Raw genomic sequence first — 27,675 nt, 5'->3', positions numbered from 1 at the left:
GGCTCGTCCTTTGCCATCACGATGCCATGGTTGCTCTGCGCGCTCGGGCTCCTCCACCTTCTGGAAAAAGTCGTACGACTCCGCTTCCTTCTCTCCGAGCTTCGACCGCACAGTACAACACTTCACCCGCAACAAAGACAGTCCCCTCTCTCGCCTCGCAGCACGCCTCATTGTCACCATGGCACCAGTGAAGATCTGCACACGCCCTTCATGTGGCGCCACTCTGCCTCCAGTAGATGCCTCCTCTTCGTCCTCCTTTGAGACTGCATACGCCCTCGAAGGCGCCTGCAAACACCACCCCGGCCAGCCGGTCTTCCACGAGGGTCAAAAGTCTTGGTCATGCTGCAACGGCGTGAACAAGCCCGTCCTGGACTTTGACGACTTTGTCAAGATCCAGGGCTGCACCACCGTCGAGGGTCACTCCACAGAGAAGGTAAAGAAGAAGGAAAAGAAGGAGCTCTCGGAAGGGCAAAAGGGGGTGGTGGGCGAAGACGGCAAGGAGATCTTTGGGACGCCTGTGACGAGCAGTGCAAAGAAGGAAGGACAACCAGCAGTGGCAGCACCAATCACGACTCCCTCGATACCTTCGACCTCCTCAGCAAAGGCGTCTACACCATCAGCACCAGCGGCGCCGCCCGCCGAGCCTTCAGACCCGGAAGGGGTAGCCATTCCTGCTGGCACAACATGCAAACGGCCTGGCTGCGCAGCGACCTATCAGGGCGCTGAAGGTACCCAAAGAGATCGAAGCAGCGAAGTGTGTCATTACCATCGTGGTTTCCCCATTTTTCACGAGGGCAGCAAGGGATACTCTTGCTGCAAGCGCCGCGTACTGGACTTTGCCGACTTTATGCGTATTGAGCCTTGCAGCACAGCTGAATCGGGCCACCTCTTCATCCAGCCATTGAAGAGCAAGTCCAAGCCTCAAGGCACAGCCAATGGGCACGGAGAAGGTAGCTCCACTGGGCTCGGGGGAGACGATCTTCTGAGGTCCAAAGGCATGACCTTGAGAGAGGGTGAGGAGGAGATAGACTGCAGAATGGACCACTATGAAACACCGGACGAGATCAGGATGACAGTATATAGCAAGGGCGTCAAGATGGAAGATAGCTCGATCGAGATCGCAGAGGAAGATGTGAGTGTTCCTAACGACCCCTGCGGAAGAGGCAGCGAGCTGTATGACGATCACTGATGCTGCGTTCCAACACGCTCTTGGACCCCCCTCTCTTGTCAGGTTCTCCTCTCCTTGTCCCTCCCTCCAGCGCCCGGTGCGACTGCACCTCGAAGGCACCTCTTGCATCTCCCTCTGTACGCAGCACTAGATCCTGCCGGCAGCTCCTACAAAGTCAGCCCTTCGCGCATCAAGATCGACCTTGTCCTTCGCAAGAAGCAGGCAGGCGCCAGCTGGCCCACACTGATTCGCGGTGGACCACAAGCGGGGTATGGTCTGACCTTCGGAAGAAAGTAAAGACTAGCGTTTGCATAGAGTAGAGAGAGGGAGGTCATCAACAGCGGGAGAGTGTCAGATCAAGTCCTGCTCCTTGTCATCACCACCCAGATTCAATAATGATACCGCCCTAGATCTAAAGCACACCCGTGCCAGCACTCGAGAAGACAGCGCTCGCGATGAGAGTCAAGTGTGTATTGTATCGAAAATTGTGGAATGGACGTGTGGGCATCAGAAAGAGAGCGGAAGACGAAGTGGAAGCGCAATAAAGTACAAGTCAGAAGAAATAGCCAATTGGGGTAACGAGCATGGCAGACCGGACAAGATGGGGGCCGACAATCGCACGCTTGCTCGACGATGTGGCCCACGAAGGCGTGGTGTGCTCAACATGATACAGGATGAACTCCGATTCAAGAGAAGTGGTACGAAGAATTGGCGCTGTCGGTTGCCTTCTCCTCTGGGGTATCAGTGACTGGCTGTCGAGCTTCTCCGTCAACAGGTGACTCGAGAGGCATAGAGGCCCCCTTCTCCAGGGCGCTCTTTGCAGATCCTTTCGTAGGCGAACTTGGGGCCGGCGGGCTTGCTCGTGACCTGTGCTTGCGCTTTGCAGACGGAGAGGCTCTGTCTGGACTCGAAGAACCTGATTCAGACTTCATTGTTTGAGTCATCAAGCCGTCCTCTCCAGGTGTCAAGCGGAATTGAGAGTCAGTGTCGTCGCTACTTGCGGTCGTGGGAGGGGATGTGCGCGAGGAGCGCTTCCGACGCGTTTGTGATGAATTTGTGGTCATTGCAGGAGCTTGAGGTCGCTTAGGCGGCGGTGGACTCAAACCGCCCTGGTGGCCCAAAAAAGTCTTTTCAGTGAAGCCATTCCAATCGGTCCGGAAGAGAGGTGCTGGGGAAGGAGATGAGAAAGCAGCAGGTGCTAGTACGCCTTCGAGGGCGAGTGCGTTGCTGGCACCTGGTTTGGCCGGTGACGAAGCCTCTGTGCCACTCCGTGAGCTTCTGCGGCGTCCTTGAGGTGGCCCAAACGAGGGCAATGAGGGATTGGACGAGGAAGTCAGGTCTGCGTGAACACTCGCGCGCCTCTGCCCCTGCGCAGTGATGCTGTTCCTGCCTCGGAGGGTCATGCCCGTAGCACTGCTTCTCCTCCGATCTGGCGAGAATGTCATGCTACTACTGCTGCTTCCCGCGCTCTCCGGCCGCTTGCTGTCACGTTGGACCGGTGTCGGCAGAGCTCGATCAGGCGGTGGACCTGGTGCGAACGATGCACGGCGCCTCTCAGGGTCGTAAGCCGAAGGGGGGGAGGCTGGGTAGCCGTATGGATACAGAATCTGGCTGCTTGTTTTATAGACTGGAACGTCATCGATGTCGTCCTCCTCGATGGTACCTCGTGTGACATCCTGAGGAAAGCTCGTTGTAGCAAAGTCACTCCGGCCTCTCCTATCAGAAGATTTAGAGGGCGAACGTGCCATATTGCTCAAGATCCGCTTGGCTGTCTTTGCAGGCGTCTCGGACGAGCTCGAAGCGGCCTTGGTCTCTTCAGATGGCAACATCATGATCCCACCAGTACTTGCGGTCGGCGAGGCCAGTTCGAACAGCACCCCTCTGCGGCTCGTCGTTGGACTTTCCAGGACATTGCTTTGTTGAGGCGCAAAGATTTCGGGCACCGATGCCAGACGGGAGCGTACAAAGTCGAGTGGGGCTGACATTTCCCTCTGTCGTGGAGGATTGCTTGCACCGAGAGACATTGTGTCTCTTCTCAAGGAGTCTCTATTTCTGTTCTCTGTTCCCGCTCCTTGGCTCTCTCTACGATTACTGTTCTCCCTTGAGGATCCCTTGGCTTCTGCATTATCGAAGAACCGGAAGCACACAGCTCCTACGGTTGCTGTGCCGAAGAGGACACGAGCCCAAGTGACAACCAAGGCGAAGGCACCCAGATTGTACGCTGCCGAGTCGGGTCCTTCCAGCCAGGCCGAAGTGGTAAAGCCAGCGTACCATGTGGCTGTAGCGATGGCGACGCCCACGACAGCCGCAATGCCCACAAACATCAGCAGCAAGGTGTTGTAGCACCGGCGGAGGTACTTCCAGCGCAGTACCAGGGCGGAGTCCCGTTGCAAGCGTGATGCTGGACGAACGCTTTGTGTGGTCTGCTGGGGGATCGGTAAAGACTCCCTTTTGGACGCCGGACTTGCAACGCTTGTTTTTAGTGTGACCGCCGCGGCCGAGGCCTCTATATCAGAGTCAGAGATTATCTTCTTCTCTGTCTGAGGCGAAGAATAGAGTGTTGAGGGCGACGACGAATCGGAAGTTGCCGGGCTTTCTACATCGCAATCCAAGCGCGGGACTTCTTCCGGCACTGGAGAAGGAACTGCGGGCTGGGACTGAGCCAATAGACTCTGCTGGAAATGCTGTTCCTTGTCTACCAGCACTTTGGAGGCATCGACCTGCCTCTTAATGACAAGCAGCATATAGCCGCCGGTGACCAGATAGTAAATTAGCAAGACACCATAAAAGGCGGCCCAACCAGCGAAGCCAATGGAGGTCCACCGCTGCTCCGCACTCTGACTCCAGATCAGACTCGCTTCGGACAAGTACGACAGCGCCGAGGCACTTGTCAGGCTGTCGGTGGTGATGGTGTCCTCGATCCTACTGGCAAAGTCTCCAAAATGATTGTATTGCCTAGTGCGAGCTTTCTGGGCTAAGACACAGACCGGTGTCAGGAACGAGAGCAGGAGAACCGGGAGTCCTACTGAGATAGTGTTGATGACCATAGGGCGGCCCATGATTTGATGGAAGAGCGTCGGTGCGGATCCACTGCCTCCGTCGAGTGCGCCGGGCACCGAGAAAAAAGAACCCACAGCGGCGCAGAGGACTCCGAGGTACAGAGAGAACCAGAGGAAAATGCCAAAAGCCTCCAACTGTGTGTGGAACCAGGTATATCTGCAGAAGTATACAGACCAAGTACGATGAGCCACCGTTAGTGACGATTGCTGTGGGTGGTGTTGTTGCAACCTGTCAAGTGCTTTACTCACCTCTTAGCATATGCCAAATAGATGTTCGTGCCATAGAGAATCCATGCTACTCCGAAGGAGATCTCACATAGCATAAAGGCATTGAGAGCATTTGGAACAATGTACAATCCCCTGGCCCGCCGTTCAAAGCGCAGGAACCAAAGCTTCCGCTGCTTCAGACGATGGGCGCAGACGCCGAGACCCGTCAGTACCGTCACCGCTAGGATCGAGAGACCTACTACGAAGCCTATGTAGAATGCGCGAGTGAGCCGCAGATAGAAGAAGCCAGACATGAAGTCCAGTAGCTCTTGAAGAGCGGCAGGGCTAGGTGGGTCTTGTATCAGGGCAAGAAGTATCTGAGGAGGGAAGTGACCGTGCCCAGATTGGCCTGCGACCGGCTGGACAAGAGCATAGTCATCATGGAAGCTCCAGGGGGACGTTTGCTGGCCCATTGCGGGTCGCAGCTCCCTCCTCTAGCCAGATGATGCCGAAGGTCACAAACTAGTCACAAAGGCGGTCCTCCCTGGCAAAGGTTGGAGAGCTTCGGAGCGTGATTCGAGAAAGGATGCAAGGGCGTGTCGAAGGAGGTAGAGCGTAACAAATGTGTGCAGGGAAGCAAGTCCAGTAGTGGTAATGATGGTAGTATAAAGCGGCCGAGATGAGGAGGGAGACTAGGTAGCCCAACCAGTATGGCACGAACTCCACCATCGTGTGCTACCCCCTCCTGAGCTGCCCTTCGATACTATTCAGTCTCAGATTCGAACACAACCCACCTGGCCGGGTTGGTTCAGAGGAGAGATGGGACCCGTAGCTGTGGACTATACCGACGCTGACCTAAACCCCGCCTGCGTGTCAGGCGACGATTGGCGGGGTAGACGAGCGCTTTTGGTCCTTTCCATCGGTTGCTATGAAAAGGTGGCTGATAGCCTGCAATGAGCAGCAGCCGGACCCCGACGCCGAGATAGAGGCAGTGAGACTCTGATTGATGCCGAGGCCACGCGGCGTCTGGGCTTCTAGAATGCCTCAACATGCATGGAATGCGTGGAATGCGCCTCACCAATTGTCGATGGCAGACGCATCTGGCCCCCTGCGCGCCCCGCCTGACACCGCGTGAGACACCGCCAGGCACATTCGTCGCTCGCTTGGATGGGGAACAAGTCCCCGCTACCGAGTCCGATGGGGGCGGTGATGACATCTCGCGTGGGAAAGGTCGATGGGTTGCAGACGGATAGGGAACGCAAGCAGGGGCATGGCTCAAGGTGGTCTCGAGGTGGCTTGCGCCCAGTAGAAGACGCTCTAATGAGCATGCAGGAACGTAGGGCATTAGAGAATGGCCCAAAAGTTCAATTCAGGATGATCTTCGACGTCACAGCCTGCGTACACCGTGGGATCGCTACCTCGGTCATAACAAATTGGAAGTCAGGCTGGCCAGGCCCGAAAGACGTTACAAGCAGTAGATGATACTTGCAAAAGTGCTCTAGTCTTCTGGGAATACACGCAAAGTCCACGTCGGCATCGACCGAGGCGTGAAAGTCATACAGAACGGATGAAGGATGACAAACATGCATATTCGCAGCTGAGTATAAGGCAATGTACAATGTGCTGCGTTCTCCGCCAAAGGGAGAGCGGACCAAGTGGGGTATAATAAGTGGGTTTCTGCGATAATCTCGGCACCAATGACGAGGCTGAGCGAAAGCTGAGGGAAATCTATCGCGGCATTCTAATGGAAACTCTATGGAGTCTTCTACTCGAAGTGAAAGGCCTCGCCATCAACGGGCGAGTCGGGAGGTGATGACGACGAACGTGCATGATGCTTCGATGGATTAGCTCTCGCCGTCAAAGCTGAACGTGGAATCAGCTCAGACAGGTGGTCGACCTCGTCAGAGCTGGCGTTCGTAGCGGCAGGAGAAGGCGGAACAGGGTTCGCCGTCGTTGCCAGCTGCTGCGTCGCTGACTCTTGAGCTGCGTCCGCGCAGCCACTCTGTTCACAGGCCGCAGGTTGAGCAAAACCGTTCCAGCCTGCCTGAAAAGGGGAAGCAGCATTCCCCAGACAGTCCTCGGAGACTAAGGAGCGCCAGCCCGTCCTGTCTGCGGGCGTGTACTCCGGCGCAATGCGACAGCTGTCACGCCTGCTCTCCAAGGCTGCAGAGAGCTGCAGAAGGCGTGCTGAGGAAGCAAGCTCTGCATTGGCACTAGCACGCCTCTGTGCTAGTGAAGTGCTGTGGCTCGCTTGTCTTTGTCTGTTGGTGACAGTACTGCTGGTACTCGATGCGCTTCCTGGCCTTCTGTCGGATCGTGGGACGGGGGTAGGTAGAGGACGATTGGGGGGAGGCGCCGAGGCTGAGAAGCGACGTGCCCTGGAGTCACACTTTTGCATCGCTAGAAGCTGCAGAGATTGACTAGATGATGGTCGGGGAAGGACATCAAGCTTTCCCATACTAGCTGACCTTGTGCTTTGCGAAAGAGCCAGTGACGCGAGAGCATTGCTAACGGATCGTCGTGACAACAGTGGGGACGTCGTGGTGTACTCTAGGCTGCTCGCCCCGGCATTGTACACATGGCCCTCTTGAAGAGCCGAAGTCGAAGCCGAGGTCGATGGAGCCGAGGCAGCTCCTGAGTCTGTAGCCGGCGACATCGGCTCAGTCAATAACGCGTGGCAGCTGCCGCTAGTCGCTACCTCCTCCATGGAGCTCACGGCAGGAAGACTCATGGTAGCATTCTCTGGTACTGAAGCCAGGTCCGAGGTCGCCGGGTCCTGTAAGACGCGGTGGGGCGAAGTGGTAGAGCTCACACTATCCACCCCTGTGCTAATTCCATGGTGAGCCTCGCTTGTACTGAGACCTCGTCCATTGGCAGTGGTAGTACCTTCTCTTTTTTCGCTGATGGCTTCTGCGGATGCTCCGCCCATTGCGGAATGGTCAAAAGATCGGAACACGACGGCGCCAAGAGTGATTGATCCGAAGACAACGCGAGTCCAGGTTTGTAGTAGCACGTAGACGCCCAGGACGTAAGCCGATTCATAGGGACCTGCGAGCCATTCACGCGTGATAGAGGCAGCGAGGAAGCCTCCTGTACCAATGGAGATCCCTAGCACGGCAATAATGCCCGCGTACATGATGACCAAAGACCGGTAGCAGCGGCGAAGATACCTCCAGCGTAATACAGCTGCAGAAGGCGGGGCTGGTTGTGATTCCACTGGCTGCGGCGGCGGCAGAGGCGAAAGCAGAGTGTGCTCCGGGCTGGCTGCCGCTGTCGCCTCGACATCGTCGCTTTGCAAATACCTCTTCTCACTTTGTAGAGGGGAGTACGCCGTCGACGGTGAGGAGATGGCTGTTGCGGCAAGAGACGGACTGTGCTTGCTGCTGAATTGGCTCGCCGTGCGAGGGCTGGTCGGTGGTACAGTAGCCCCTGGACTGAGGAGAGGCTGGAACAGCAGAGCACTTGGCTCGTCCTGGTGCGCTACTACGAGCTCCCTGTGATACCGTTCCTCCTTGTCTACGATCGCCTTCGAGGCTTCGACTTGACGTTTCACGACGATGAGCATCCAACCTCCGGCAATACTGTAGAAGAGGAACAGGAAGCAATAAAAGGCGTTCCAGACACTCCACCCTGCCCTGGTCCATGTATTTTGCGCACTTTCGCTCCAAAGATCGCTTGCCTCTTGCAGGTACGCCTGTACCAACGTGGTACTGAGGCTAACGCCATCAAGGTTACTTGACGTAATACTGCCTTCGATGCGGTCGGCAAAGTCGCGGTAGTGATCGATCTGACGTGTGCGAGAGAGCTGTGCTAAGACGCAAAGAGGCACGATGCATGCTATGAGACCCAACGGAAGTCCAATGGTAATTGTGTTGATGACCCACGGACGACGCATGATGTTGTGGATATGAGCGGCATTACTTCCGGGATCGAGAGCACCCGGTACAGAGAAGAAGGAGCCCACGGCAGCGCTGAGAATCCCAAGGTAGAGTGGAAACCAGCAGTGAAGACTGATAGCTTCTAATTTACGAATAAAGAACCAGTTCCTGTGGGCAAAGTGTAGAGACCGTTAGAGTGGAGCCTCGCTGACCACCTATGTCCACTTCCCCTCGTTGCGGGTCATCCTTACTCACTCGACCCTGTAGGACTGAAAGGCTCCAATTCCATAGACACCCCATGACAGGCAGAAAGACAGCTCGAATAGTAGAAAAGCGTTGAGGGCATTGGGGACGATGTACAGACCTCTGGCTCGCCTTTCCAGACGAAGGATCCAGAATTGCCCTCGCCTCCAGCGATAGACGCCAATAGCTGCCGCTGCAATGATCAGAAGACCGAGATAGATGAGTCCGGTGAAAAAAGCAATGTAGATACTTGGGGTCAGGGGGACATAGAAGAACAATCTCATGAAGTCTGAAAGACTCTGTAGCGCTGCTGCGCTGGGCGGGTCCTGCGCAAGACCTGCCGTGATATTCGAGGGAAAGGGTTTGTGCGGGTGTCCGGCGATGACGCCGACATCGGGTCTGTAGTCAGCATACGTCGTGTATGTTGACACGGATTGGCCCATCGCACGTCAACCAGGCCCGGTCCGCGATTGTCCGAGCCTAGTCTCGAGATTAGCGAAGAAAGGAGATGGCAGCAGAGGGTCCTGTGGAATCACTAGAAAGTGACAAAGTCGCAAATGTTATGAAGGAGTGAGAGAGGTTGAGACGAAGTCGTGAGAGGAAGAGGAAAATGCGAAGCCGAGTACAAAGCAAGAGATCGTCCAGCCCTGTGTAGAGAGCAATGACGAGAAGAATCTGCAGCGGTGGATGAATACAGTTCAGTGGATAGTAGCCGTTCATCCTCGGACTATCCAGGGTCGCTTTGTCCGAAGTAACTTTCACCCAAAGGTCCCGGGTGTGCGGGACGGGACAATGCACCTGGCCATCCATGCTGTCAGGGCTGGACGACGGGCCGAGTGTGCCTGAGTCACCTTAGCGGGCGGGCGGAGTGTTGGTAAAATGCGACGGCGTCTGACTGGTGCGTAGCGGCTCAGAGGTAGAAGTGTGGTGCTTTCCCCGGGCGGAGTAGCAAACCTAGAACATTCGTGGCAAGCGGAGGAAGAAAGTGGTGAGATCGAGTGCGGGCACCGGAGCAAGGGATGGCAGCTCCCACGGCGAGGCGATGCGCCAAGTCACGCCACGCGCATAACTCCTCGAACGCATGTGGCGGTCGGCCGTATCGCCAGATAACCCGGCCTCCAGGTGAGCATGTAGTTGTTGGCACATTCGCCATTGACGCCGTGACTCGGCCCGTTTCAACAGAGACATAGCTGAGGGAGGAACCTTCGGACTTTGTGCCGTGGCATTACTATTGCACTAGCATCGACGCACTTCCACAGAGACCACATACCATTCGGGCCGTAACATCTCACAAGTCTGACTTTCGATCACTGGCGCGGTCATAAGACGGAGTCTAGATGCTGCCGCAAGGAACGTGGGAGCGCTCCGTCATCGGCCCTAAGCCGCCTCCGTTCCTGTTCCTGCCGCATATCGGCCACTGGGTCTGCAAAGTCTCCAACGCTAGACAGGACGCTGCTGTCATCGTCACCCTCCCGCACGACCTGCAGGCCCCGGCGGGAGCCGGTTTTATGATTTGATATTTTTGGCCCGGTAGACGCCTTGTTGAGACGCGGACTTTGGTCCCTCTTTGCTGTCCTCTCACCTCTAGACATAGATCGCTCGAAGGCATCTTCGTACATCTGCGACCGATGTGCTAGCATAGACTCTGTTGTGGATGAAGCGAAGCCAGCGAGAATGGCCCTGGCGTTTGTTGGTACATGCTGTTGGCCTGACTGCATTGGATTCGAGGCCCCTCGCTGGTTCGTCTGCCAAAATTGTGTTTGGAGTCGAGATAGATATAAGCTTGAAGCCGGATCGGGTTGCCAATCATTGGCAGCCGCGAAGTGCAAGGCTGACTGCTCCATCTTGTTCTCTCGATTGTCGCGATGAGGGAGATCCGGACCTTCAGGCGCACCTCTTGTCTCGTCTGGAGGATTCGTCTTGCCGTGTCGAGCAAAGTCGAACACTGCAAAGCTACATACGTAGCCTAGACCTTCAACGTGGACAGTAGACTCCCTAAAGAAGTCGATGATGGCTGGGGCGTTATTCGGTAGGGAAAAGAAAAGTACCAGCGGTGTCACGAGGACAGAAAGCACTTCTATCACGAAGATGCCGATCTTGAGGCTGTAAAGCTTCCCGAATTCTGCGTTGACCTATGGACGGCAAGCACAATGTCAGATCACCATGTCGTCTAATCGCCACTGTGAACTCACCTCGGCAGAATGGAATCTTCCCTTCCAGTCTTCGGGGCAGTAATGTGTATAGAAGATGACGCCCTCTAGCAAAACCTCTGGTTCAAAAACGGCTCGCTCGTCTGGGATCATAGCTCTTGCCCCAGCAAGGATAGCTCCGAAGACACCAATGTAGAATAGAGTATTGCGCTGTGGTGTGATCTCAAAGTGCAGGAAGAGATCCGGATCGATCACTGCAGCAAGTACCAGAACGGCTGCGAAGGACCCAGCGACGAAGGAGATGAAGCGGGCGAGGATCGCGTTTCTCTCCTTCGGAAACTGCTCCACGTATCTCTGGGCATAGGGGTACGACGCATGACATCTCTTCCGGAACAGGTGTGGTAGCTCGTTGAATTCTCGAAACTTCCAGCGAGCGAGTTCGGTATATTGCCGCGAGCCAAGAGAGGCCGGGTTCTTGTGATACTCCTCAAAGTAGCGGAAGAAGGAGTATAGCATGATGTACATGATAATGAAGGGTGCAAAGATGGCATTGACGGCTGCCATGAAGATCAAGCGGCGCTTGAGACTGCGGACAAGGAGAGAGGAACGCTGATGGTCAGCAGAGCTGACGGTAGCACTGGTCTTTTTCTGCAGCTCACCCTGCGATCAATTCAGTCCGATGCCGATCGCTGAGAAATTGCCTCCTGACGTTACCATCTTGATCAATCAAGAAGCCAAGCAGGCAGAAGTTGAGGTTCCAGAGCAAGCTCTTCGTCAAGATCGGAGGGGAAGACCCAACGCCGAACATTGCAGGCAGCGGTAGACCCAGGTCAAGAAGATCGCGGTTCAGCATCGCGATGAGGTAGTTGTCCTGCCTCATCAGTCGGTTTGCAGCTTCGTGTACATCGATCTTTTGGGTAGGCTCTCCCTCGCCGGTCGGCAGACTGGCAATCGGGTGAGTAGACAATAAACTCGACAACCGTGCGACGACTTGATGCCAGGGGATGGTCTGTATGTCCGCTTCCGGGATGTCCAGGAGATGCTGAAAGAAATGGTGCATCGTACCAAGCCTACTCAGACTGAGGGCAAATCGGACGACTTGCAGGGAGTATACGACGCCAAAAGCAATGAGTGACAGGATCGTCCACGTCGAGAATCTGCATCAGAGGACAAAGGGTACAAGGAGCCTGTAGTCAGCGGTGCAGTGAGGATGAAGATGCTGCCCTATGTCCTTCACTTGTCAACTCACCGAGAGACGCAGCCTTCGATGATGACCTCCTTGAGTTGACCATCATGTCGAATGCTTGTATAGTCAACGCAGCCAAAAAGAAACGTCGAGAACCCGATTACAAACGCTATGGTAAGCAGGTTCAAGGAGCGAGTTAGCACGATGCAGACCAGCCCTTTGCCGGTGTAGTACGCATACAGCTGGGTCAAAGAATGGCAGTGACTAGGTAGTGGTCAGCATAGAGGTCGAGAACACCTAAGCCCTGACATTTGCAACTGACCTCTCGCAGAAAGTCGTCTAGATCTTCCACATTCGCCCACATCCACAGCGCCCTCTCCCTCTCGCTCAACCTCCGCCAAGCCCTCCCCTTGAGGATTCCACTGCTTCCTTCTTCTCCAGGTGCAGACTCAAGGCGTATGGGCCCGTTGTCCGATCCTCTTGCCCTGTGTGAGGAAGCGTCTTCCTCTTCATTCTGTCGTGCTGAGCGTACGATTCGACGTCCCAGAGCCTTGAGAGTTGCTATGCTCTCGCTTCCGGCTGCTTTCCGCTTCTCTGAGCGGCGTGAAGCATTAGACTTGCTTGTGCGAGAAGAGAGGGACGAGAGTGGGCGAGCATGGTCGCCTTGCTCCACTGTGGCGAGTAGCCGGGACGATTCCTCTTCCGAGGAGGGGTCACGCTCGTCTTGGGACCGCTCGGTATCAGCCACCTTGGTGGACCCCATGCTGGCAAGCTTGACAGCTCCTTGTCTACTTGAGGGTGGCTGGTCCCTATATCTTGATGGTCCCACGTCTGCGTTTCCAGACAGTAGTTGCGAAGCCGAGGTGTGCGTCACGTCCCTCGGTCGCTGAGAGATGCCGCCTCCAAAGATACCAGAGGGCGATCCAACCGAACCCTCCTCATCCGCTTCCGTCACCGAAGCTCCCCGAGAGGACCGAGATCGAGGCCGCTCTCCTCCTGGAGGGATAGGTGAGTCTGTACGTTCGATGCCGAATGGGTCCTCGACTTCGTCAGAGCCATTCCCGTTCCCACCTGGCGGATGAGTGGCAGTCGCCGGTTGGGCATTGGACGAGGAGGTGGAGGGGGGCGAGCGGATGTGCGTCAGAGCCGGTGGTTGTCGGCCCTGGAGGATCTGCTCGGACGCATCTTCCAGATCGCTCTCGAACGGATCCATATGGAATCTTGAATGGAGTTCACTGGCTCATCAACAGGTTGAAGTGAAGTGAACGCTGGAGTGAGTGTCACTTGTGCAAAGTATGACAAGGGACTCAGTGCGGAGTGGCTGAACCACCGGATGCAATGCACGGACGCGCCACGCGAGCGCCATGATGCAGCACGTTGTTCACGAGTCGGTATATATGTTGTTGTTTGACCGCCAAATTCCAGATGCGCCAGTGGTTTATTGGTAGAATTTACCGTTGCCAAGAATGTGGACTACAAATTCACAGCCTGGAAACTCGGTGAGAAGGGGGTTCGATTCCCTCCTGGCGCACATTGCTTTTTGTTGTTTGTTCTTTTTTGCAACCGAAGTTGGCATCTCTGGTAACTTGAAGAGCGGAGGTCACAGGGTAGATGTAGACTTTGCAGCATCGATGCTACCTGCCGTAGAAGAAAACAGCTACAGCCTCCGCCGGCCACCTTCAGCGAACGTACGACGGACTACAGGGCGCTACCACCAGTCTCAGACCAGGCACGCTCCTCCCTACCGGCTCTGCTGAGCAGGAGCGTCTCTAGCGACTGAGCGGCATGACTTATCAGGCACAAAGTGTCCACGGACGGAGTCCCGGCGGAAAGGTCCCAGGCCCAGACCCTACTTCCAGAACAGAAGGGTCTGTATTACTCAGTAGCGACATGCTGCAGACCTTTCCGTGTCTGGCTACGCCTCATCGCCACAACGGTGTTGGTGACTCACAAACGGGCGTCAGTCACAGGAGGAATGAGGTTTCGAGACAATTTGGATTGAGTGCAGGGTGGACAGTACAGAATATGACAGGGTAGACGCAGCACGATCGACGTCCCATAGATACGCGCATGGCGAGCAATGCGCAATGTAGCATGGTAGACCTAGGCATCTTGACGATCATACAGCCATACATACTCGCATGGTAGGACATGACACTGTTACAGAATGAATCTAGATCTAATGGGCTTGACACGTCATAGATACGCGCAGGGTGGACAATGCGCAGTTGTGCATAGTAAGCATGGAAAGCATGGAAAGCATGGTAGGCATGGAACCATTACTTGTACACGTCATGCTCTCAGGGCTTTCCCCTCTATCTACTTGTGATGGGTGCCATTACAGTAGGACGGGACCTCGTGTCCATTCGTCCTAATGCCTCCACCCCAAGGAGTGGAGCCAATGACGCGTGCATCCGCACCGAGCCCGCGCTTGGCGAAGGCGTGTTTCAACAAGCACTCGTTAGCTCCACCCGAGAGGATCTCATCGGCTTTTATTATGGCATCCCTCGCAGCGAGGAAGTCCGGTCGACAAGGTTGGAGCTTCATGCCGTCAATGAGCAGCTGAAGCAGTAGCGTGTTGCCGTGGCGAGGTACGGGCTTCTTGGACTTGCGCGGCTTGACACCGGGGAGCGAGCTCAACTCTTCTTCCGAGAGGTAGAACTTGTGGTGGGCTTCCTTGGAGGCATCCTTGGCAGGAGGGAAGAGGTCGGCGGTGAAGCCCAGCTCCTCCATGGCATGGTCGACCACATCGAGGACAATGGTGGCCCAGACGGATCCGATCTGGTGGACTGCCCAGTAGCCTGGCTTGTTCAGAGTCTCGTAGGTGTCGGGGTCGAGGGTGATGTTGCGGGAGTATGGCCATCGCCTGATACCGCCAGTGTGGTTGCTGGCCCATTCACCCATGCTAAAGGCTAGAGTCGAGCCGTTGCGATCTCGGGCCATGGTGGCGATGATGTCGCCCCATCCCTCGCCCATGCCACCAGCTTCTCCATAGCCCAAGCAAGAAGAGTCCGACGGGCCTCCGGTCAAACGGGTCGATACGAAGTGGGTGTACTCGTGCAGGACAATACCACTCTCGAACGAGCCGTCACGCATAGGTTGACCCGACCAGGAGTACATCCTCATGCGTCCTCTGTACCCATCGGGAGGAGTGGCCATGTCAGCATTGTTCAGACCAGCTGCAGACTGAGCAAAGGCAATGATCGCATCTCCATCTTTGCCCTTTTCGGAGTACTCTTCTCCGTTGCCGGCAGCGCCATCGAATCCGTAGTGGTGAAGGAGGTCGTGGTATTCGTTGATGGTGTAGAAGAGCTGCGTCTGACTGGCCAGGGAGTAGTTCTTGGGGTCGAGGGGTTCGTGGGCGAGGTCAAACTTGCGCCAGGGGTATGGGTAGCCAAAGTGGCGCGATCCGTTGATCACCTCACCCTGCGGTCGAGGGAGGGTCAGAGACCAAGCGTCATCGCTAGACTTTCCGCCCCACGACACAAAGACGTTGTTGCCACGGGTGTCCTTGAACTTGGTCAGGTTGCCATCCTTGTAGATACCCTTGTCGCTAGAGACGTCAAATGGCTTGCGACTAGAAGGGAAGGCGTGCCAACCAAAGGGCGATACCTCGGGATCGTGGCGAGCGCTCTCGTAACTTCGTTTGCCTTCAGAAGGATCATTCTCACCCCACTGGAAGACGCGGTAGCTGGGCTCCTTTGTCTCTTCTTCCTCGTCAGAGGGAGCAGTGAGCTGGGCGACGACCTCATCGGCTACGTGCAGCACGCTGTCAAAGGCAGCCCTCAATCCTTGCTCTACTTTGCTGACGATAGGAGCCCCGTAAGAAGAAAAGTCTGGGCGGGCGAGTGAGAATTTGCTGGCGCTTCCAGGGGACACCCAGTCGACTACCGTACGAACCTCGCCACTCAGGGCGTCAATATAGGTCTCGTACCAGTTGTCCTCCATGGGAACTTCGAAGCGATGAGTCAGTAACAGGCAATCGTTGCTGTCAAGGACGTAAGCGAAGCTGGCTGCGATGTCTCCAGTCGTGGTGGGGACGCCAGAGATCTTGTGAGACCGAATGGCATCGATGGGCGACGACAGATACGATGCCTTGTGGCTGGCCTGCGCTACCTCCGAGAAGGCAAATGACATAGTTGGGTCTGGGCTCGCGACAGCCATGAAGCCATAGAGGGCGGCATCAGCGCTGAGCACGCTGTTGACGGTCGGCGCAGTGAAGGTCATCTGCGAGCGCTTGCCAGCGACTGCGCCTTGACAGGTGCTCAGGGGAGCAGCATTGCTGGGCAGCTCTGGCTCCGGCCCAGTGTAGAGGTTGTGCGAATAACTCAGGACCTCGCCTGCGAAGCGGAAGCAGATAGGGGCACCCGCCGTCAGCGATGAACGTGGGTTAAAAGGTACTCTCTCCGCTTATCAATGATGGGTCACTCACCATTTTCGGAGACAACAGCATGAAGGCCACCATTGTGGATGGGAAGTCCGTGGATAGACTGCTTGAGGTAGATGTGGTGGAGCCCGTGCGACTCATCAAAGTAGGAGTCGTCCCTGACCTCGAAGCGGTGGCTGGGCGCTCCCTTGGCTGCGCTTATCAGGCTGGTAGCAAGCTTGACGGCTGCATCCGCTGGCTGGAGCCCGCGGGTGACGATGCTCTTGTTGTCTGGGTAAGCGACGAATGTGTGAGACTTGACATTGCTATTGTAGTGACGAGGAGTGGCATCTACGATCTTGCGACCTGCGCTGAGCTGCTTATCTGAGGATGCTGAGGGAGCGATATGTGCGGAGGGTGCTGCATTGGCTGCGAGGGTCACGAAGCCTATCAGGCATGATAGGCTGGTGAGTTTGACCATGCTGGGTGGCGGTAGTGGGAGCACTTTATAAGGATAGTAGCTTGTGGATGAATGAGTGGATGAATGGATGGATCAAGAGACAGATCAGACGCGGGAGAGGTGGCCCCCACGTCTTATGATGAGTGATATCAATGCGGGGCCGGCTCATCTGCTTCCGCTCCCGGCCGTCCCGCTCGGCTGACGAGGCCCCTTCCGTCCGCCAGCCCGTGTCCCCAACCCGAGCAGGGGCCACCCGGGTTAAGCTTGCCTCGACGGATAAAATTTAGACTCCGCTCATGGCCTGCATTTCCTGGACCTCCCCTCACCTCCCGCGCCGTGCGCGTAGCGAGAAGATCTCAAAAGTCAGAGGAGGTGTATAAGAAGAAGGGATAGGCCTCTGTTTTCCTCGCACCCCGCGTCTGCAAGATAAGTGATACCACCTCATACACATCGTCGCCCCACTCAGACTTTCACTTTTTACCATCATCATGAGCAAGCGTCAGGCAGACGCTCAGGCAGGAGAGGGTGAAGACTTCAGGAAGAAGAAGCTTTGGGTGAGTAGCTGCTGCTGCACCGAGACGCTGCACGCCAAGCGCGTGCCTGCGAGCCAAACAGCTGATAGCAACTCCCCGCTTCCGTTTACCAGGGTGGCCGTTTCAGCGGCTCCGTTGACCCCTTGATGCACGCCTACAATGAGTCACTTTCCTACGACAAGCGCATGTGGGCACAAGACATCCGGGGAAGCATCGCCTACGCCAACGCCAATGTAGCAACTGGCATCCTCACCGCCCAGGAGAGGGACCAGATCGTCCAAGGTCTCGGCAAGGTCGGAGAGGAGTGGAAGAATGGCACCTTTGTCGCTGCTGCCGATGACGAGGATATTCATACCGCCAATGAGCGCCGCCTCAAGGAGCTCATCGGTCCCGTTGCTGGAAAGCTGCACACTGGACGATCCCGCAACGACCAGGTAGCCACAGATGTACGACTTTGGCTCATCGATGAGGCTGCAGCCTCTGAGAAGTTCCTCATTGAGCTCATCAAGGTCATCACTGCTCGAGCTCGTGTCGAGGTTGACCACCTCATGCCCGGCTACACCCATCTGCAGCGAGCGCAGCCCATCCGATGGTCCCACCTCCTCCTCTCGCATGCCTCCAACCTCATCTCTGACCTCTCGAGGCTACGCGATCTTCTGCCCCGAATCTCTGTCCTTCCTCTCGGCTCGGGACCTCTCGCGGGCAACCCCTTTGCCGGTCTGGACAGGGAGGCCATCGCCAAGGAGCTCGGTTTCAAGACTGTAGGCTTCAATTCGATGCAGTCCGTCTCAGACCGAGACTTCATCGTCGAGTTCCTGTTCTGGTCCAGCTTGACCATGATCCACATCAGCAAGATGGCCGAAGACTTTATCATCTACTCCACTTCTGAGTTTGGCTTCATTCAGCTGAGCGACGCCTACTCTACCGGCTCCTCCATCATGCCCCAGAAGAAGAACCCAGACTCCCTGGAGCTTCTGCGTGGAAAGAGTGGACGTGTCTTTGGTCAGATGAGCGGTCTGATGATGACACTCAAGGGTATTCCCTCTACCTACAACAAGGACTTGCAAGAGGACAAGGAGCCCCTCTTTGACGCGGTCGAGACCATCCAGCGCTCCCTGCAAATCGCAACGGGTGTGATTTCCACCATGAACATCTTCCCAGAAAAGATGCGCGCCGCCCTCACCCCCGACATGCTCGCCACGGACCTGGCAGAGTATCTCGTTCGCAAGGGCATTCCTTTCAGAGAGACGCACCACGTCTCTGGCTCTGCTGTTCGACTTTCAGAAGAGAAGAAGTGTCTGCTGAGCGATCTGACCTTGGAGGAACTCAAGAAGCTCAACTCGGCCTTTGAAGAAGACGTAGAGGATGTTTGGAAGATGGACGAGAGTGTAGAGAGGAGGAACGCCATTGGTGGTACTTCCAAGAGGGCCGTGCTGGAGCAGTGTGACCGAATCGAGGCGCAGTTGGGAGCTTGAGCAGAAAGTACCGTGTCATTGGGCAAGAGTCTTGCCAGGGATTTACATCAGTGTCATCGCCAAAAATTGCATCGATAGACCGAATAGACAGCGTTGATATCGTGACTACTGTTACAATGTGAAGAATCAGAACGCAGCCTCACGCTTTACAGCCCTCCGCAGATCCCCCCAGGCCCAACACTAGCAAGCCCCAGCTCCTTTCGCAGTCCCACTCTATCCTTCTTTAGACTCTCCTCGTTCCTCTTCCACATCAAGCTAGCGAGTGCAACCGGATCTCCAGAGCCGGCTGAAGAACCATTTGAGGGTGTCCCTCCTTTTGCAGCGAAGAAGCTCGTGATCTGAGCAGGCTCATCGATCCACTTGATCTTGTAACCCCTAGGCTGCCCGACGGGGGGAGGCAGGGAGCCCGTCGATGTCAGAAAGGGGGCGACTGTGTTTGCAGCATCCCCAATTGTTGCTGGTCCCGCGCCACCGTTGACAGCTTTAGATGCCCTCGTTGCGCCAGCACTACTGGCTGCGCCCTTCACCGTTCTCTTCTCCTCTAACAGCGTCTTGATCGTGGCCCAACTGAACCTCACCACGCCTGGCCAGCCAAAGACTGGATCGATTGTCCGCTGCAGGTAAGCAACGGTGCCGGGGTCCCCCGGGTAGCCAGAGCCGAATTCGTGCCAGAAGGCGTGGGGCGTATCGCTTGTGATGATGGGCGCGTCGGGCTTCTTACGCTTCTTGGAGCCCTTGGTCGGGGAAGCAGGAGCCGTCTCCTCGAGCGCTGAAGTAGATGGCCCGGCCTGCGTTTCTCCAGCCGTGGACTGATCACCGACACTCTCGGCATATCTCCAGTCTTCCACCCATCTGTCCCTCGTCACCTTTGCCGCGATACTAGCCGCTCCAACAATTGGGTAGATGGCATCTGCCTTGCTCGTCACAGTCCACTCGATGTGCTTGTACTTCGCCTGAGGGAAAAAGGACTTCAGCGTTTTGCAATACGTTGCTGGATCGCCGACAGTGTCTACGAAGATCTCGGAGATGTCAACACCCGAGGAGAGAATTGAGTGGATGAGATGTACAGTGGCTTCTGTGGACTGCTGATTGAGGTTGAAGGGGCGCTTGCGGAGCATTCCTGCTGAGATGTCCTGAGGCGACATGGTCTGCGTCGCCCAACCTAATCGAGGGATGGAAGCACGGTGAGCAACATTTTGCCTTGGTGAAGCTTCCCTGCGTACCTACTCACCTAATTGGTCGGGGTGGTTGATCAGCGCTGCAAGTAGCGCATCCCTCCTCTCGGCAGTGAGCGCCTTCGAGTCTGCAAAGCCGACGCCTTTGAGCTCATCTGAGAATGAGGCTGGGCAGTATGCCACACCGTACACGAGCGGGCCTGTGCGATAGGGGTGAGAGAGGAGTCGGTCGGCAGCTCCACATGCGAGTTGGACAAAGTATGGACTCACCAAGTACTGGTCCTCTTCCTGCTTCATCTACACCCAAAATACACGGCACGCCTCTTGCTTGCGATGGCACTGGTGACTGATACGTGTAGCTGTCTACCAGCGGTGAGCCGTGCACAGAGGGCACTGGCGGTGTGGAAGCCACAAGGACTGCATCTACCTGTGATTGCGAGTCAGACTGAGACTGAGACTGCGACTGCGACTGCGACTGGCTCTGCGAAGATGCCTTTGACCTAGATCGAGCCGAAGAAGGAGGCATGACGAGTGAGGGCGGGTAGGAAGGTTGGTGCGGAGCGTGAGCGCAACTTTGGGCGTGTGAGCTTCTGTGCAGTGACATTCTGGCGACGCGCCTCTCTTTCCGTCGAGGCGTGTGTGTGTGCGTCAAATGCTCCGCCATGGTTGGCTGACCTTCCTCCTCGTCCTTGCCATCGTAGCTCGCCCTCCCCTCCCCTTCGACGGCCAGATGGGCGTACCGGGCCTCTGGTCCCATCTCTCACCGGCAGGTACGTCCCACAACCTCGAGACGCTCGACCTCCGCGCACTGGTGGACTCGCTCCCACCCATCACCGATGGCGCACCTCAGCGGCTGCCCATCATCGGCGTCGACCTATCCGCCTGGCTCTTCCACGCCCGCCTGTCGGTAGAAGGGTCCAATCCCATTCTCCGACTCATATTCTTCCGCTTGGCTCGCTTGCTCTCCTTGCCTATCAATGCAGTCTTCGTCTTCGATGGACCGCTCAGGCCGAGAGTCAAGAGGGGCAGGACAGTGGGAGCCAAGAAGCATCCGCTCACGGGACCGCTGATGGAGATGATTGCCACATTCGGAGCCATCGGATGGGAGGCGCCAGGTGAGGCTGAAGCAGAGCTCGCGAGGATGAATCAAGAGGGACTGATTGATGCCGTCTTGAGCGATGATGTCGATTCACTTGTCTTTGGAGCTCAGACTGTTATGAGAAAGTGAGTGGATGCTAGGCTGCTGTGAGACAAAGACAGACGTCCGTATTGACCGACAAGCGCACTTTTCCTGCTATTAGCTGGTCGCCCACGCTCACTCAGGCTCGGCCTGCAACAGCTGAGGATGGAGGAGACAATCTGGCTACCATCTATCGAGCTTCTAACATTCGCGAGCTGCCAGATTTAGTACTGGATCAGGATGGGCTCATTCTTGTAGCTCTGATGGCTGGAGGTGACTATGACGTAGGGGGACTCGGTGGGTGCGGTGTCAAGACCGCTATTGGACTCGCACAAGCTGGTCATGGCCAGGCTCTGCTGAGAGGCTTCCGTAAGCATTGCAACATAGACGGCCATGATCCCGAGACGAAGCTACCCAGCGTAGCGACGTCTTCGCTTTGGTCCCCTTTCCTCAAGCAGTGGCTATCAGATGTCTGCAACGAGCTACAAACGAACAAGCAAGGCTTCCTCAATGGTCGTCATCTCAAATTGGCTCAAAGCGATGCTTTCAAATCGTTTTTGAGTACGCAGGACGCCCTCGAAGTCCTGGCGAGTTACGTGTCCCCGGTGACTACTTGGAGCTTAGCAGAGGAAGAGAGCGGATCCGGCTCGACCTCAATCGGGTCGTCTGCTCGCCGCAAGCTCAAATTCCGTGACCCCGATCTTACTGCGATGGCTTCATTCGCTCAGAGAACGTTCGCTTGGGGGCCGAAAGCAACGGTGGGCCGTTTACGCAATGTGGCGTGGAAGGGCCTGCTGTTGCAAGAGCTCAGGCGAGGCAGAGTAGTGCAAATGAATTGCCAGAGTGATGCGGAAGATGAGGCGATTGGCAGCAAGGGCAAGGTCCTGCAGCTCGAAGTCCTGAAAATTCACGGCGAACGACGGCATGCCGGTACCGGTCAGCTTCTAGAGTACCGCCTGGAGTGGAATCCGAGACCACTTGCAGAAGACGCTGAGAAGGGCATCGACCCTCTACTTAATGTGGGGCCAGGATACGATGAGGACTTCCCGGAAGACATGCCTCCTGCTTCACAAAGCTCTTCACGGCACACGACAGATGCAGAGGACACGGAAGAGGAATTGCCACCTTGCTCTCCCTATGGCTTAAGCCTCGTTGCTCCGGGTGGATGCCCGCCGTCACCTAGCAAGAGAAAAGCAAAGCCACCGCCCGATCCGTATTCGAACGTCCGGACCTGGATTTTGGCTGACCGGTTGGAGGCCAACGACGTCGGCAAGTCGTTAGTAGAAGAATATCGTCTGGCCTTGCAGTCCAAAGGGAAGTCGAAGGGCAGCAAGAAGAGCACGACGGCAAAATCCAAGCCTGCTGCGAAGAAGAGAGCCGCTGGAGCGGGACATACTACGATCGACTCGATTTTCATGAGCCAGAAGGGCTCGGTTCCTCCAGCCTCTCAGCAGCCTGCAAAATCCACGACCAGCTCGAGACCTTTCTCGATCACACCATTGCCAGCTACACTATCTTCTGATTCTTACGAGAACGATGCACTAGGGCACTCGCGGTCGACAGTGACTCCTCCTGCCATTCCCGCAAGCAAGCCATCTGGCAATGTCTTCTCCAATCGCACCTTTGGTCGCACACAGAGCGGACCTGCCTCGTTCAGCCAGCCGAGCTCGGATCGGATAGCGCCCCTGACAGAAGGCTGCAGTGATGATGACGACACCTTTGTGCTCCACAGCGAGGACGATACCGCCAATGTCACATTGACCACCACACACCACTCGAGAAAAGCTCCGGCAAGCTCTACAGCAGCTCCAGCCCACAAGCCATCTACTGCCAAGCGATCGGGAGTTCAGAAGCCTTCCTCCGCCCTCGCCAGCTCAGACACAGAAGTGTGTATGGTCACAGGTGCAGACGAGACAGATCCAGACGCCTCTCTTCCCGACGCAGTGGAGTTCCTTCGCACCATTGGGCAACGCTCCAAGGCTCTATCGATCGAGAGCAGCCCCAGTCCCCGGCGGCCGAACGTCAAGCGCGCAAAGAGGGGCACGGGCCTGAGAGAGGGAAGTCCGCCGCCCATCGTCGTTGCTGGAAGAATAGGCGCTGCCTCTAGATCGGCGAGGTCGCACTCGATGCAGGATGTCGGGCGCGCCTCGAAGCAGCAGATGGCGTCTCGTCAACACGACAGCGACGATGACGACGGCTTCGTTCTGATGGACGCTCCCTCGGTTACAGTTCACCTTCATGGTCGAGGCAAGGGTACACATGGAACACGTTTCCTTAGCAAAGCACTGTCGGAGCAGAACGCCGGAGGGAGGACAAATAGGGCGCTGGTGAGGGGTGGGAGGAAAAGCGACGCAATCGTGTTGAGTGACAGTGATTGAGGTGGGGGAACAGACTGCAGAAAGAAGAGAGTCGATCATGAAAGGAAGGAGAGAGGTAGGGTAGCAGCGGTGGTTCGCATTGTACGATAGCACGCAATTCCCTTGCAAACAGCACATACATACCCCTCTCGACTACCCCCAAATTCAAATGCATTCGCAGCTCATGTCTCGCACTGATCGCAGATCTATCTCATTGCTTTTGCGACGTAGTCGCGCATCTCTATAATATTCTTGCAAAAGCAAACGAGGCCGAGCACTAGAGAGTAACAACGTCGAAGACTCTTAAGCTCCCTCCTTCTCAGCCTCCGACAGCTTCTGCCTAAAGAGCTTCTCTGCCCGAGCCCATACGGCCCCCCTGTCCTCCTTTGGCTGTCCGTCAGCCTGAACGTCTTCCTCACCCAGCTTCTTGAGACCGGTAGCGTAGGGTAGCTGCAGGAGAGATGGCATGAGGTCGGATGAGAATGCCTCTGATGCCTCGCGGGGCAGCAGTGTGGGGAGATGGTCGATGGAGATGACTGTCATGGGTGGTGCTCCCTTGGCCAGACCATCCACATCCACAGTGGGCTCGTCGAAGGTGGTGTTGATGTCGTAGATCGGCAGTGGGTTGTTGGGGTTCGTGGTATCGCACGAGACGTCCACCACACAGCCCAGGCGACGATCCTGACCGGCCTGAGAGATGGACTCTCGGTTGAGGAAAGGAGGAATCTTCTTGTTCAAGTAGATGCAGTTGACAAAGAGGTCCACATCGAGAAGCTCCTGGTAGGGGCCAGACTTGGCAGAGGTCTCCTGGATGTCCCACTTGACAATGTCTCCAGAGGAGAGACCGGCCTTCTCAAGGCAGTCTACGGCTCCTCGTCCACAACGGCCCAAAGCGCCCACAACGAGAGCCTTGACCTTTCCATCCTTGCTGGCAGCCTTCAGCTTATCCACCTGTGCACGAACGACCTTCATGAGAGCCTCCTCGTTCGGGTAGCGCTTCTGGGCGCCCAGGCGGCGCGACTCATTCTGCTCGGCGAGAGCCAGGAGACCCAGCGCCGCACCAGCAAATCCGGCGTGCCAACCGAAAGCGGCAACTCGACGACCATTGGCATCCTCGAGGAACTCTAGATCATAGAGCTTTCCACCTCCCTGCTTGAATCGAGACAGTACATCCACCCAGCCACCTTGTTGCTTGTAGCAGTGGGCGAACTGGATGTGGGTGTGGGGGAGGGGAGGTCCAGGAGCGGGAAGCTCCTTGAGACCGATGATGGGGATGTTGGTGGGCAGAGACTCCCATGTGTTGTGAGGAGCAAGCTTGCAGCCGACACTGAGCATTGCAGGTTGTCAAACCACAGGAGGGGCAGAGCCAGGGTGTGACGATGTGGAGTGATGGTATGTGTGAGCTATGCCAGCTCCCGATGTCGTGGCCAGAGCTCCTCTGCGTACGCTTCCTCAACTCCAAAAAGCTCTATGCCGTACTCACCGCTCATACTCCTCATCATCAAAGATCCTCTGGGGATCCCTCTCCACCGTCACATCGAAGCCAGCATCTAGGAGCTGCTTGGCTGTGGTTGGTGTGAGGGCAGCGCGGTGCTCTGCCTTCTTCATCTCGCATCGCAAGTAGAGTGGCTGACGGGCGGAAGTGGACGTCATGGTGGTACAGATTAAGGTGTGAGAGAAAGTGTACTGAGCTATGGTGGTGATGGTCGCTACACCTGGGCTTGACGTGGTGAGCCAGAAATCTAAGGAGTCACTCATGGTTCACTTCTTCTCCACTGCGCGGGACACGCTTCCGACGGAAGTGGCTCCGCGGGACGGCGAACAGCCGAGATGTGACTCGGTACGCAGACACAGACCCTGGCGACGGGGAATAGTATATGATGTAACCGCAAGGTGATATAATGGACACTTGGCGCACATTGAAGATGATACACATGCCACTGAAGCGCTTCCCAGGACCGGCAGATCAGTGGAACCCAGTGTCTTGTTTTAGGCGATTGGCGCCCAACAGCCACGTCTCAAAGGTAGTTTCATCCCCTGACAGATCCACCTGGTACCGCTGGGTAGTCGCAAAGCCCTTGATGAGTTTGCGCCAGTAGCAGGTTGCTGATGCAGGAGACACATATCTGGGGAGCATGGGCATTGGTGAGAAATGAGCGATGTATGGTCAGACGGTGGATTCCGAGCTCGCCCGACTTGATGCGAGATGCTCACCTTTCCCGGAAGAAATTCCACTGATTGTCCGCAATCAGTTTCGCTCTTGCATCATCCGCCAATAGCCTGTCCATCGCCTTTGGCAGGTGGGCCCAGGTGTTGTCATTGAACTGTGCCCCATTTTCCCCGTGGACCGGAACCGAAGGGTCTTCTGGTTTCGGTGGATCCACATACACAATGTTCTGGTCTGGCGAATTCCAGTCAGCATTGTAAAGGTGAGTCCAATGTTGGATCCACCTGGGTGTATGGGTGACAATGACGACGCGGCAGTTCTGCAGATAGCGCAGTCGTCCTGAATAGGTATTGCCCTCGGGAAATCCGTGGAACTTCCAACGACAGTGGTCCTCCATTGAGACTGCGTTGGTTGCACCTTCTGCAGTACGAGGGTAGAGAGGAGGTAAGAGCTCGTTCGGCGCTCTTCGTGCAAACCCGGATAGTTCGACTCACCAGACCAGACCACCTCTTGTACATCGTTCCAGCTGTGACCATCTGCCATCTGCTTCATAGACTCTCTGTCAGCAGTCCCCACCTTCATCGAACCGCGCCAAAACAGCTTGGGGACCTTGCCCGCCCAACCCACTTCCTTTTCCACCTTTGCAGATCTTCTGCGATAGTCTTTGTACGAGCCCACATGCTGACGGGAAGGGAAGACTGGAATTTAGCATGTCTACATGGTTGGCCGGTATGATCTTTTCTACTCACTTCGGGCCAGGCGAACCATCCATAATCTGGCATCAACCAAACATCTCGCTGGTCCGGGCCTCGGTCCAGTCCGAACTTTCCTCTCGACCCCCAGTCCATCATGTTCACGCAGAATTCGATGTTCGGCAGCTTCTCCCTTGAGGTGGTCACGGCAAGGTGCAGCAGATTCAATGCGGATTGCGAGCGGGTGAAGTCTGATTGGCGGTAGTGCTTTAGGTAGACTTCATTCTCGTATACGATGACCCTCGCATTCGACCAGATGCCGTCATCGCAGGTGAAGTCGAGGTACTCCTTGTCGAACCTGCGTAAGTGCAATGCAGAAGTAGGCGATCAGGATTTCGTGTCTCACAGATCTCTCTCCATGACCCTGGCCAGGGGCTCATCGGAAACTCACACTTCTACTGTCGAGTAGTGCTGAACGCTGCGGTCAATCTCCTTGTACAGTCCTGGGAAGAATGCATCACACTCGTCTTCGGTCAGAGAATAGTCGTCTCTGTTGAAAGGCGAGTCATACGTGAGATTCTCCCGTCCACTGCCTTTGACCCAGCCATCTGCGTCGAAGCGCTGGGCATTCCACTGGCCGCCGGAGATGCTCTGGCCTTTGTTCTTGCTAAGGAAGCCTGGCTTAAGGCGCGAAGCATAATTTCCATCAGCTGTTGTAGGCTCAGTGATTGACAAGCCAAAGACGAAGACCAGGAAGATGACGATTGCGATCATTACCACCCTTGTTCGTTCTAGACGAGCAACGATGCGGCTCAATGAAGAAGTGATCAGGACTCTGGCATTGCGCGAAGAGTCATTGCCGCTAGCCCCAGGGGATAGACCACCTTCCCCTGTCGGTACTCGTCGATATGTACTCGGTAGCATCACCGAGGGCAGGGCGGCAGAGCGACGAGCCCGCCAAGTGCACCTGCGCCCCGAATGAGGAGGTGGAGCAGGCTAGGACGGGTAGAGTTGGCGCGAATAGCAGCGCTGAAGAAGTAGAAGGTAAGGCGAGACGATGCTTGCGGCAATACTCTGCGGATGAGGTGGGTATGAAGTGATGGACAGGAGACGAGCGCAACGAAGGCGTCGAAGAGAAGGCGAAGGCGGCCGTGCGGATGGACGACGGCGGCACAAGACGAGGGCTGCAGCGGAGACTCGCGGTCCAGGACCCCAGATCGGACTTGGCACAACGGGTGCTTCTCTCCTTCCGTTCCGACGCCCAAGCCAAGGCCAAGGCCCAATCAGGCGACGCGTCTCGTGAGTCCTTTCCGTTCAGGGCCAAAGGAGCGTGGACTGCCTGAAGCGTGAACTTCCTCCGCCTCCTGACTAACTTGACG

General features: G+C 56.2%; 11 protein-coding genes and 1 non-coding gene across 12 annotated transcripts; 5 read left to right on the top strand and 7 right to left on the bottom strand.

Moving 5' to 3' along the window:
- The first annotated feature begins 99 nt into the window (after window positions 1–99).
- On the top strand, window positions 100–1,608 carry BCV69DRAFT_280100 (chord-domain-containing protein). The gene is made up of 2 exons (XM_025491490.1): window positions 100–1,132; window positions 1,232–1,608. The coding sequence occupies exons 1-2, from the start codon at window positions 179–181 to the stop codon at window positions 1,463–1,465; spliced, it is 1,188 nt and encodes a 395-aa protein (XP_025351367.1). The 5' UTR covers window positions 100–178; the 3' UTR covers window positions 1,466–1,608.
- A 70-nt stretch (window positions 1,609–1,678) lies between these two features.
- Window positions 1,679–5,074, bottom strand: BCV69DRAFT_23026 (hypothetical protein). Its single transcript, XM_025489832.1, has 2 exons — window positions 4,477–5,074; window positions 1,679–4,384 (listed from the first exon to the last, which is right to left on the bottom strand). The coding sequence occupies exons 1-2, from the start codon at window positions 4,905–4,907 to the stop codon at window positions 1,855–1,857; spliced, it is 2,961 nt and encodes a 986-aa protein (XP_025351366.1). The 5' UTR covers window positions 4,908–5,074; the 3' UTR covers window positions 1,679–1,854.
- A 925-nt stretch (window positions 5,075–5,999) lies between these two features.
- On the bottom strand, window positions 6,000–9,485 carry BCV69DRAFT_310039 (hypothetical protein). Its single transcript, XM_025494759.1, has 2 exons — window positions 8,568–9,485; window positions 6,000–8,480 (listed from the first exon to the last, which is right to left on the bottom strand). The coding sequence occupies exons 1-2, from the start codon at window positions 8,996–8,998 to the stop codon at window positions 6,200–6,202; spliced, it is 2,712 nt and encodes a 903-aa protein (XP_025351365.1). The 5' UTR covers window positions 8,999–9,485; the 3' UTR covers window positions 6,000–6,199.
- Window positions 9,486–9,644: 159 nt separating this feature from the next.
- Window positions 9,645–13,175, bottom strand: BCV69DRAFT_280096 (APG9-domain-containing protein). Its single transcript, XM_025491489.1, has 5 exons — window positions 12,214–13,175; window positions 11,955–12,133; window positions 11,365–11,862; window positions 10,748–11,291; window positions 9,645–10,687 (listed from the first exon to the last, which is right to left on the bottom strand). The coding sequence occupies exons 1-5, from the start codon at window positions 13,102–13,104 to the stop codon at window positions 9,875–9,877; spliced, it is 2,925 nt and encodes a 974-aa protein (XP_025351364.1). The 5' UTR covers window positions 13,105–13,175; the 3' UTR covers window positions 9,645–9,874.
- A 143-nt stretch (window positions 13,176–13,318) lies between these two features.
- On the top strand, window positions 13,319–13,422 carry BCV69DRAFT_t7. The gene has a single exon. It is a non-coding gene; the product is annotated as a tRNA-Gly (tRNA).
- Window positions 13,322–13,752, top strand: BCV69DRAFT_22940 (hypothetical protein). The gene has a single exon (XM_025489830.1). The coding sequence runs from the start codon at window positions 13,358–13,360 to the stop codon at window positions 13,646–13,648; it is 291 nt and encodes a 96-aa protein (XP_025351363.1). The 5' UTR covers window positions 13,322–13,357; the 3' UTR covers window positions 13,649–13,752.
- Window positions 13,753–13,852: 100 nt separating this feature from the next.
- On the bottom strand, window positions 13,853–16,794 carry BCV69DRAFT_292043 (hypothetical protein). Its single transcript, XM_025493777.1, has 2 exons — window positions 16,324–16,794; window positions 13,853–16,231 (listed from the first exon to the last, which is right to left on the bottom strand). Exons 1-2 carry the CDS (start codon window positions 16,736–16,738, stop codon window positions 14,211–14,213), a joined length of 2,436 nt encoding a protein of 811 aa, XP_025351362.1. The 5' UTR covers window positions 16,739–16,794; the 3' UTR covers window positions 13,853–14,210.
- Window positions 16,795–17,205: 411 nt separating this feature from the next.
- Window positions 17,206–18,855, top strand: BCV69DRAFT_289091 (putative ARG4-arginosuccinate lyase; the record flags this gene model as incomplete). Its single annotated transcript, XM_025493659.1, has 2 exons — window positions 17,206–17,271; window positions 17,364–18,855. The coding sequence occupies 2 exons, from the start codon at window positions 17,206–17,208 to the stop codon at window positions 18,723–18,725; spliced, it is 1,428 nt and encodes a 475-aa protein (XP_025351361.1). The 3' UTR covers window positions 18,726–18,855.
- A 130-nt stretch (window positions 18,856–18,985) lies between these two features.
- BCV69DRAFT_232478 (ribonuclease HII) lies at window positions 18,986–20,375 on the bottom strand (the record flags this gene model as incomplete). The annotated part of the gene is made up of 3 exons (XM_025489838.1): window positions 18,986–19,887; window positions 19,957–20,100; window positions 20,171–20,375. Coding segments are annotated over 3 exons (1,251 nt in total), but the record flags the coding sequence as incomplete, so codon positions are not given.
- Window positions 20,376–20,584: 209 nt separating this feature from the next.
- On the top strand, window positions 20,585–23,619 carry BCV69DRAFT_310034 (hypothetical protein). The gene is made up of 2 exons (XM_025494758.1): window positions 20,585–21,124; window positions 21,202–23,619. Exons 1-2 carry the CDS (start codon window positions 20,631–20,633, stop codon window positions 23,456–23,458), a joined length of 2,751 nt encoding a protein of 916 aa, XP_025351359.1. The 5' UTR covers window positions 20,585–20,630; the 3' UTR covers window positions 23,459–23,619.
- An 8-nt stretch (window positions 23,620–23,627) lies between these two features.
- On the bottom strand, window positions 23,628–25,182 carry BCV69DRAFT_280093 (Formate/glycerate dehydrogenase catalytic domain-like protein). The gene is made up of 2 exons (XM_025491488.1): window positions 24,921–25,182; window positions 23,628–24,764 (listed from the first exon to the last, which is right to left on the bottom strand). The coding sequence occupies exons 1-2, from the start codon at window positions 25,088–25,090 to the stop codon at window positions 23,741–23,743; spliced, it is 1,194 nt and encodes a 397-aa protein (XP_025351358.1). The 5' UTR covers window positions 25,091–25,182; the 3' UTR covers window positions 23,628–23,740.
- Window positions 25,183–25,351: 169 nt separating this feature from the next.
- On the bottom strand, window positions 25,352–27,435 carry BCV69DRAFT_255169 (hypothetical protein). Its single transcript, XM_025490576.1, has 5 exons — window positions 26,748–27,435; window positions 26,354–26,654; window positions 26,099–26,285; window positions 25,652–26,024; window positions 25,352–25,563 (listed from the first exon to the last, which is right to left on the bottom strand). Exons 1-5 carry the CDS (start codon window positions 27,218–27,220, stop codon window positions 25,404–25,406), a joined length of 1,494 nt encoding a protein of 497 aa, XP_025351357.1. The 5' UTR covers window positions 27,221–27,435; the 3' UTR covers window positions 25,352–25,403.
- Between the last annotated feature and the right edge of the window lie 240 nt (window positions 27,436–27,675).

The sequence above is a fragment of the Pseudomicrostroma glucosiphilum genome (assembly GCF_003144135.1).
Source record: "Pseudomicrostroma glucosiphilum strain MCA 4718 unplaced genomic scaffold BCV69scaffold_1, whole genome shotgun sequence".
Taxonomy (NCBI): Eukaryota; Fungi; Basidiomycota; class Exobasidiomycetes; order Microstromatales; family Microstromataceae; genus Microstroma; species Microstroma glucosiphilum.
The sequence above is the reverse complement of the archived record's forward strand: the minus strand, read 5'-3'. Positions and strand labels throughout refer to the sequence as shown.